We start from the raw sequence: 10,110 nt of genomic DNA on the forward strand, positions 1-10,110 counted from the left end.
ATCTGAGCCTTCAGGGAGTTGTGGTAGTAATATCAAAGATCACTGATCACAGATCACCATAACAAACATAATAATAGTGAAAAAATTTGAAATATGGCAAGAATTACCAAAATGTGACACAAAGACATGAAATGAGCAAATGTTGTTGCTCTATGCAGGGTTACCACAAAACTTCAATTTGTAAAAAATGCAGTCTCTACCAAGTGCAATAAAACAAGGTATGCCTATACAAGAAAGCCCATATTAGCTTTATTCATAAAAGCCAAAACCTGGAAACAGCCCAGATGTCTTTCAGGGGGTAAACTGTGGCACATCCCTGCCATGAAATACTACACACAAAAAGAGAGGGACAAACTACCGATGCAAGATAATCGGGGTGAATTTCCAGGGGATTATGCTAAGTACCAAAAAGCCAGTCTCCAAAGGTCACAGACTATTTGATTCCATTGATACGACATTTTTGAAAAGATAAAATTTTAGAAATAGACAACAGATCAGTGGTTGCTAGGAATTAGAGACAGTGGCGAGGGGGGTGCGGAAGGGAGGGGGCACGGATCAAACGGCAACACAGAACCCTGTGGTTTGGGAATTCTTCTGTATCATGACTGTAGTGGTGGATACCCAAATCTAGCCACGTGACAGAATTATTTAGAATTAAATACACGCACAAATGAATACAAGTGGAACTGGGGAGATTTTAATAAGATTGATAGATTGTATCCATGGCAAGAGCCTATGTTACCATCAGTGGAAACTGAGTAAAGGGTACCCAGGATCTCCTATACCATTTCTTACAATTGCATGTGAATCTAAAATTATCTCAATAAATTCAGTTAAAAATATTTTCTTGTTTTTTTATTTAAAGACATGCATCTTATAAAAAAATTTGAAAAGAGAAGAAAAAGGATCAGAAAAATCACCATCCTGAAATAAAATCTTTCGGTGTATTTCTTTCTGGTCTTTGTTTTTTACAATTTATATGAAAAACAAGTTGGGGCTAAACACCAGGGTGGTGCAGAGTGGGGGCCTGACTGTCCCCACCTTCTGTGACATCAGAATTCATGGCTTGAGAGATGCTTGGTGACCAGAGGCCGGGGAGGTGAGGGTACCCTGTTCCACCCAGGCAGCCTGACCTGAGATCATGGTGATCCAACAGGTGCACAGCAGGGGGCGAGTGGCAGCTGAGAGAAGGGGAGGTCACTCTGAGGACAAGAAACAGGTGAGGCCAGACCAGGTGTACATGGCTTTCCTCCCATCTGGACTCCATTTGACACTCCAGGAAGACCGTAAGGCCCTCAAAGTCAGGAACGGGCTTTCAGCCCGACTCTCCCTAGAGCCCAACCTGGTGGAACACAGCAGGGCTCAGGAGCTTCTTCTAGAAGTCATTACTGACACTCTTATTTAATTCTCCACACTGCCAGCAGAAGCTATGCTCCAGGAGGGCTGGGATTTTTATTTAGCTTCCTGCTGTATTCCTAGTGCCTAGAATAGTGGTTGGTACATAACAGGTGCTGAATGAATGAATGAATGAATGAACCGAAATAAACAGGATAATACACCTGCATTGGAGAGGTCGTGGAGCTTTTGTTCTTAGGGCTGAAATTCAAACCTCACATAGGATTTTGTCAACATGGAAAATGTTAGCACTTATGTGCACAGCCTGGTGCTTCTACCCCTCTCTCTTTCATGACATTCCCGAGAAGCAATTATTAGCAAATGGGTAAGCTGAGGTCGGAAAGGCAAAAGGCCAGACGGCAGGGATATACTGGGATTTGAAACCAGGGCCATCTGATTCCAGAACCCTTAGCAAGGTGACCCTGCACTCCACCGCCTCCCAGGTGGAGAACTGAGGGAAGGATGTAAAAGGAGGCTGGGAAGGTCATCTGGGCCTTGCACACTGTGGAAAGGGGTGGGATTTTATTCTGAGATTAGTAAGAAGCCATTGAAGGGTTTTAAGCAGAGCGATACATGACTGACCTATATGTGTTTTCAAAAGATTTGTTCACTCATACATTTAACACACATTCCAACGCTTCCTTTATGCTGGACTTTGCGGGGCTCCCATTATGCTGCAGCTTTTGCTAAAAAAGTGTCCCACGAATCTCAAACCCCAGGAACGCTCCTTTTAGAAAAGTCATTTAAAAGCTTCTGTGGTTTGGGGAATGCTGATACCCTCGTTCCCTTCTTGGAGATTTACACAGCTCATTCACATAATGAAGGCTCTGACAAGTCCTGCAGCAAGGAAATCCACATAACTTTGTTTACCACAGCATTTCCCAAATCAATTTGATGACAGAGTCCCCACCTTGCCTTTTTGAAAGACCTTTCAGCATATATCAAAATCCACTTTACAGGTGAAGAAACTGAGGCTCAGAGAGAAGAAATGATCTGGCTCAGGCCCCACAATAGCACAAGAGAAGGACTAAAACTCAATTTTAGTCCCTGTTCCCTGCCTTTGTCTCCACCCTGCACACACACAAAAAAAATATAGCAGCAAGTATGCTGGTGAAGACACCATCCTGTAAAGCACATTGACAGAGGAGTGGTTAAAGAAACAGAAGAGCTTTCAGACCACAGAATGTTCATCAGCCGTTATAAAGAATGAGTCAGTTCTATGTGTCTTAGATAAAGAGAGTCTCAGGGAATATTGTTAAGGAATTTAAAAAGTGCCTTAATCTGAAGTGTACAATGATTTCACCTTGGGTGTCCACACCCAGGCAGTTGCTACCCAGATCAAGCTATAGAGCATGTCCAAGTTTCCTCCAAGGCCCCTCCCAGCTCACACTCCATAACCACGATTCTGAGTTCTATCATCACAGACGAGCTTTGTATGTCCCTGAATTTCATGGGAATGGAATCAAACAGTGTGCCCCTTCATGACTGGCTTTTTTCACTCCTAGTGTGTGTGACAGACTCAGTCACGTTGCTGCTACGTAATTAATTTTTACTTTTTTTTACAGTTAATAATAATATAGTTGCTAGTATATATTTTTGAAAAGCTATCCAGGGAAGAGACAAATTATGCAAATCTCTTATCTTCTTTGTTTGTGGTAGCCAGTCTAAATCTTGCTTCACAAAGACAGGTACATAAGAAATGTATTATTTCAAGTCAGATTAAATCTGGCTCAGCCCACATCCAGTGAGCTGGGGGGAAAGTCAATGTCGGTCACTACTGTGTCCACCTTAATCCTCTCTCCACTTTTGTTTGCCCCTGACACCATCACTGTCCCAACTCACACTGTCTGTTGAAAGCAGTTGTCTCTGAATTCCCTGTGCTAAGACCTCCCAGCCACACCACAAGGGCCACCCAGGAGAGGGAACTGGGCCCCTCCCAGACTCAGATTCCCTCTCTATCTTCTCCCACCTCTCCAAAAGGCTCTCAGTTTTCTCCCCTTCTGATCCTGGCACACCCATCAGAATCTCCTAAATGGTCTTGGACTGACCCAAGTTCCAGGGAGCAATGTTGTCTTCAGGCAGCCGTTTCAGTCCTGCACCCAAACCCCAAGAGGTAGACTTCCAACTGCAGCCTTGACACAGTAACTGGGGCTAAACTAGCCCTCCCATTCATTGTAAGCAGCCATGAAACTGACAAAATAAATGAAGCAACTATTTTCCAGTGAGGGCAGCAGACAGCACAAAAGTGCAATCTCTGAGAAAAGAAAACTGGTGATTGCCTCAACTCTTTCCCAACGACGGCTGCACCAAGAGTTAGAGGGCGAACAGAGCCCAGCAGTCCTGCTGAGCTGCAGAGAGTCTGCGCAGCTGAAGCAGCTGGACTCCGTAGGACAAGGCATTGGAGAGGAAGAAGAGCTGTGTGTCGAGAGGACCCCGGAAGCCCAGGCGGGGATCTCCGTGACTTCTTGGCTGTGGGCTGCGTGCAAAGGATTAGATTACCCACGGCTTACCAGACAGCAGCTGCTATGGGGTTTAGAGCAGAGATACTGGAAGTCCAGCAGTGCTGGAGGTGGATGGAATTCTGATCCAGCTAGAACCATGAAACCCCTTAAGATCCCAGGCGTCCATCTGAGAGCACACATATATGTACAGACACACACGCACACACACACATATATTCTATATTCATACAATATAATATTACTCATCAATAACCTCAAACATGAAAACATGGAGACATCTCAGAAGCATTATGTGGAGTAAAAATAGCTCAACAAAAGAGTATATAATATATGGTTTCATTGATGTGAAGTTACAGAACAGGCAAAACGGCTCCACAGTGACAGAGAGCAGATGAGCGGTTCCCTATGGCAGGGGCGGGGGGGAAAGAGGGGGTTGGCCGCAAAAGCACATACAGGAACTTTCTAGGATGATGGAAATGGTCTACATCTAGATTGGAGTGGTAGTCCACAGGCACAGACATTTGTCAAAACTCATCAAACTGTCCATGTAAAATGTGCATTTTACTGTATGTGAATTATACCTCAATAAAGTCAACTCCTTTTAAAGATCATTTCAAAGAAAACATGCAAAAGCGAGGCAAGGAATGAGAACAGAGGTGGGCCTTCCTTCTCAGCAGGGAGAAAGGGAAAACACCAATGAAATGTCAGTAAGTTGCCATGTTACCTAATTCTGCAATATTTGCGGGTTTTGTAGTAAGTACACGTGACTTAGATAATTAGAAAAAAGTTAAGCTCTAACCATGACCTTATAGCAGCCCCACGCCTAGCCCTAGGGAAGCAGGGATGCAGGTATGCCCTCCAGAAATTCACCTCCTCCCTCCTCCTCTTCTTGCCCCCAGACACTGTTGGCGTTGCTGATCTTGGTGCTATATGTGGGCACAGGAATATCAGGTGAGCATTCTGGAATCTGAGGAGGAAGGAGCCATGTCCACACAGAGTCAGGAGCATATTCTGGAGATGGCCGCATGCCAAGGGGGCCTCCACAGCTTGCCTTCTCCCACCCTCTTCATCCCATTGGGATGATCAACCGAGTTTATTCCAACTCACTCTCCCTTCCCTTATTAAGAGGTGGTGTTTGTGCCTGTTTCAGGAAGAAGTTGGGAGGTGTCAGAAAGAATCAGAGAATGTAACTACGTCCAGAATCCTATGACTTCCCAGGTAACATATTCAAGAAGGTACTGAGGGACGTCAAGTTTGGCTGAGGAAATCTGAGAAGGCTTCCCGGAGGTGTCATTGATGGGTCTCGGCCGGGTGGAGAAGGTGGGGATGGGTACTTTGGGCAGAAGGAAAGCATTGCAAAGGCTCGGGGAACTTTTAGAAACCAGTGGCAAGGGAGGGTCTACATGAAAAGGCTCAAGATGCAATGTGAGTGTCTGCCTTTCAGGTGTTTGAATACCAGACCAATGACCCCTCAGAAGAGCCAATCAAGGTCATCAGGACCTGGTGGAAGGAGAACTTGCATGTTTTCGTGGAGAAGCTAGAGAAAGGGGTGCGAGACCTGGAACAGCTGGTGCAAGACCTGGAGGAGTGGCTCGATGCCCTCCTGGGAGACGGGTACCCAGAGGAGCCCAGCGCCACCCTCAAAAATCACTTGTGAGGGGCCAGGGCTGGGACCTGGGCAGGAGGCCAAGTGGAAGGGGGCAAAGATTCCCAGGCGTTCCTCTAAGTAGGGCTGAGCTGTGACACTTGAAGTTTAAGGCAGCCAAGAAAATAAAGTAGTTGAGACACTGAGAAATCTAGTTGTCACCACTGCTGGTCCATGAAAGCTGAACCCAGGTCAGGAAGACACCAGGCTCTGCTGAGATACCATCACTTGTAGCAGGACTCTGGTGCGCAGGAACCAACACCAGCCTCAGAGCCAGCCACAGGGTCAGGACCCTTCTCTTCCACTTTACTTGAGTCACCGTGCAAAACTCCTCAACCTCTCTGCAACAAAATATCTCATTAATAAGAATCAGGGAAACAGACTTTGCCTCACAGGGTTACACTGAGGATCAAACGTGTATGTATCGTGTCTGTCTGGCATATAGTAGGTCCCTGATAGACAGTTCTTCCTTTTTCACATTCCTTTTTCCTTCCTCCTTGGAAGTCAGCAGGAGGATGCTGGGTCTAGAGTGTACAGATAGTATGGGGCAACTCAACCTTCTGACACTGCTGGTAGAAGCGTAAGTTTCCAGAACCCTTCTGGAGGGCAATTTGGTGAGAGCTATCAAATTCACAAATGCATTTATCCCTTGACCCAGCCATCAACTTCAGCGATTTATCATATGTATCAATATATGCACATTGTGAAGTTACACACTTTGCTTCTAATAGCAAAAAAAAAAAAAAAAAAAGGAACAATCCAAATGAAAATGACATCAGTAGGGCACTGGTAAGTACATCCAAACAATGAGATACCCTGTAGCTGTGAAAGAGAAAGAAGAGGAGGCTTCCCTACTGATCTGGAAAAGCCTGAAAGATATGTTGTTAAATGAAAGAAATGAGTCCATATTTTACTGTTGATGATGAAGTTGTGATTGAATACGCATAAAAACTCTAGATGGATACAAAACAGGGGGAGCTTGAAGGGAGCTGAACTGGGGCAAATTTATGACAAGGACGGGAGGGAAACTTTCCATTGTTTACTTTTCACACTTTCCTATTTTCAAACTATGTGAATGTTTTGCCTATTCAAATACTTTTTAAAATAAAATTACCTATTATTTTGCTTGCAGACAAGGACTGGAATAGTGTATACAAGCAAAAATAACAATATCACTATGATGAAATTATGAGTGACTTTTAATTGTTTTTTTTTTTTGGCCATGCTGCACGGCACAGCTTGTGGGATCTTAGTTCCCTAACCAGGGGTCAAAGCTGTACCCCCTGCAGTGGAAGCACAGAGTCCTAACCACTGAACCACCAGGGAATTCCCTAATTTTTTAAAAATAGTGCCAAGAGAAAACCTCTCTCTTTTGATTATTTTTATTAAGCAATGAGAATGCTTGTCTAGGATTTTCCCTTTTTCCCTTGACTTCCAGGAAACTCAGAGTTCAGCTGTCCATTACAGGAATTATATTGGCCTCACTTCTTTAGGTTATTTATTTCCCCTTCTTATGACTTTTTTGTTTTTTATTTTAATGGAATTGTTCTATATCTGCCAATTATTAGGACCACCTCCAATCTTTGAAAAGTCATGAGGGTTCCAGTTAAAATAATCTCAGAGGATATCTGACTTACAGGGAACGTCACAGCAATCCATTTGCCAGAAGGAATGAATCAATTGTCATTTGGGTTGGAAAAACTCTTTGCAAGTTATGGTCACAGTTTGCCTGGGGGTGGGAACCAGAATCTGTTTTTTCTCGTTTGCAGTTATTTCAGCAAGAGTTCTACAGGAAGAGGTTGATTGATATTTCCTGGTGTTCATGTTTACTATTACCATACAAGTTGTAGTTATAAATCCAAAATCGTGTACATCATGTATGTTCTATGGGTACTTTAAAGGGTTCTCAGGCATAAATATGACAATATACAATACACAATTAAGCCTAAGACACACTTTAGACTTTAAGCCAAGTTGTAATTCTCCTGTATCTGTAATATATATGTATGTGCTTATATGAGACTTATATATTATATGTACTTATATATTTTGTTATATGTAAAAGACAGTTTAGATGTTTATATATGTAATTTGGGGGATACATGAAAAAAAAGAAAGCAGAGCCTAGATCCTTGAGGACTAGGACCACCCCCGTGGACATTACCAGAGCCTTTGAGGAGTTAGTCCCCTGAAAGCTCTTGGATGCCACTCATCTTCCCCTCCCCCCCCCACAAAAAGTGCCTAATAGGGACCCACTGACGGTGGTTTCTGTTGGTTTCCTGCCTTGTGAGCCCATAAAGAACAGCGAGCCCTTCAGGGTGGCTCAGGCCATGAGGCCCAACAAGGGAACCGGGATCTCACAGGAACTGAGAGCATATCATGACATGGGATGGTGGAGACTGGAACAGGAAGGTCTTCATGAACCGAAGGTATCCACCAAGGCACCCCGGGAGCCCTCGCTGCAAGAATCTGGGTTCTCTCCAGTGTTCCACCTTTACCTTGCCTTTCTCCGGGTCTCTGCTTCCCTTTGTGTGACGGCTCCATCTCGTCTGCTTCCAGTGGCTTCCTTGCCCTCCACTCTGTGTATCCCTTCTTGAGCTCCACGCTTCTGCTTCTGAATCCTCGTAACTCTGATTCAGTCCTAGTCTCACAGGCCTCTCTCTTCCTCACGACCTTCTAACTTCTATTGACTATGTGATTCTGCCCGTAGTTCCCAGGTCAAACTCTAGGGGGAGTGGATGGGATAAAATTGGCCCATCTCATTCACTGGAGTTTCTGGTGCTGAGCCAGGCTCTGTGCCAAGCAGCCTTTGGATTGAGTGAGCTTGGGGAGGATCGGGTGCTCCAGGACAGAGCTGCTCATACAAGAAACAGCCTGGGCCCCTTCCTGACAAGAGGCTTTGGACCACATGTGATGACCTGATTTACATTTCCCAATGGGGTCAAAACGTGGCAGAGAGAGTGACGGCAACCCTCGTACCTGGAGCCCCAAGAGTCTATATCAGCAAAGCAGAATTATGTGAGACAAACATTCAAAGGCTGAACACAATTGCTGAGAATGAGGTGGGAGGGGCTTGACCACTGGAACCACATAGATGCATGGGGCAGCCCAAACAGAGAAGATTTAACTCTCTGCCTTCACTTCCTGGGTGTGAAAAATACAAATGACACACTTCAAAATAAGAGTAGGACTACCGTCTATAACTTTGAAGTCTTATAATTTCAATGATTTTAGCAAAATGTTGCCCAGTAAACCTATTAAGGGGCCCAATTTCATATCTACAGAGTGGATTTCCCTTGAGAAGAGAAAAAGGCTTTTGCTTAAGAAGGCAACTCTACATTTCTCCGAAGAAGACACACAGATGGCCAACAGTCACATGAGAAAATGCTCAGCATCACTAATTATTAGGGAAATGCAAATCAAAACTACAGTGAGGTACCACCTCACACTGGTCAGAATGGCCATCGTCAAAAAGTCTACAAATAATAAAGGCTGGAGAGGGTGTGGAGAAAAGGGAACCCTCTTGCACTGTTAGTGGGAATATAAATTGGTGCAGCCACTATGGAGAACAGTATGGAGATTCCTTAAAAAACTAAAAATAGAGTTAGCATATGATCCAATAATCCCACCCCTAGGCACATATCCAGAGAAAACCATAATTCGAAAAGATACATATACCCCAATGCTCATAGCAACACTATTTACAATAGCCAAGATATGGAAGCAACCTAAATGTCCTTCAACAGATGAATGGATAAAGAAAATGTAGTGTGTGTGTGTGTGTGTGTGTGTGTGTGTGTAGAGAGAGAGAGAGAGAGAGAGAGAGAGAAAAAATGGAATAATACTCAGCCATAAAAAAGAATGAAATAATGCCATTTGCAGCAACATGGATGGACCTAGAGATTACCATACTAACTGAAGTAAGTTAAACAAAGACAAATATCATATGATATCACTTATATGCAGAATCTTAAAAAAATGATACAAACTTATTCACAAAACAGAAATATACCCACAGACATAGAAAACAAACTTATGGTTACCAAAGGTGAAAGTTTGGTTACAAACTTATGGTTACCAAAGGGAGGAGGGGTAAATTAGGAGTTTGGGATTAACATATACACACTACTATATATAAAATAGATAACCAACAAGGACCTACTGTATAGCACAGGGAACAATACTCAATATTTTGTAATAACCTACAAGGGAAAAGAATATGAAAAAGAATATATATCTGAATCACTGCACTGTACACCTGAAACTAACACAACACTGTAAATCAACTATACGCCAATTAAAAAAAGAAAGAAAGAAGGAAACTCTTCCCAGCTTCTTCCATTCAATCAAGATTGTGAATAAGATATACACACTATGAGGGACTTCCCTGGTGGTCCAATGCAGGGGGCACGGGTTCGACCCCTGGTCAGGGAACTAAGATCCTGCACGCTGCATGGCACGGCCAAAAACAAACCCATATACACAATACTATATATATAATAGATAACCAACAAGGACCTACTGTATAGCACAAGGAACTCTACTCAATATTTTGTAATAACCTATATGGGAAAAGAATCTAAAAAAGAATGGATATATGTACATGTA

General features: G+C 43.6%; 1 protein-coding gene across 1 annotated transcript; it reads left to right on the plus strand.

Annotated features, from left to right (window-relative positions):
- Positions 1–1,109: 1,109 nt before the first annotated feature.
- Positions 1,110–5,635, plus strand: SMIM23 (small integral membrane protein 23). Its single transcript, XM_019946276.3, has 4 exons — positions 1,110–1,219; positions 4,757–4,808; positions 5,008–5,075; positions 5,302–5,635. The coding sequence occupies exons 1-4, from the start codon at positions 1,142–1,144 to the stop codon at positions 5,512–5,514; spliced, it is 411 nt and encodes a 136-aa protein (XP_019801835.2). The 5' UTR covers positions 1,110–1,141; the 3' UTR covers positions 5,515–5,635.
- The last annotated feature ends 4,475 nt before the right edge of the window (positions 5,636–10,110 follow it).

Source organism: Tursiops truncatus, chromosome 3 (genome assembly GCF_011762595.2).
Source record: "Tursiops truncatus isolate mTurTru1 chromosome 3, mTurTru1.mat.Y, whole genome shotgun sequence".
Classification (NCBI taxonomy): domain Eukaryota; kingdom Metazoa; phylum Chordata; class Mammalia; order Artiodactyla; family Delphinidae; genus Tursiops; species Tursiops truncatus.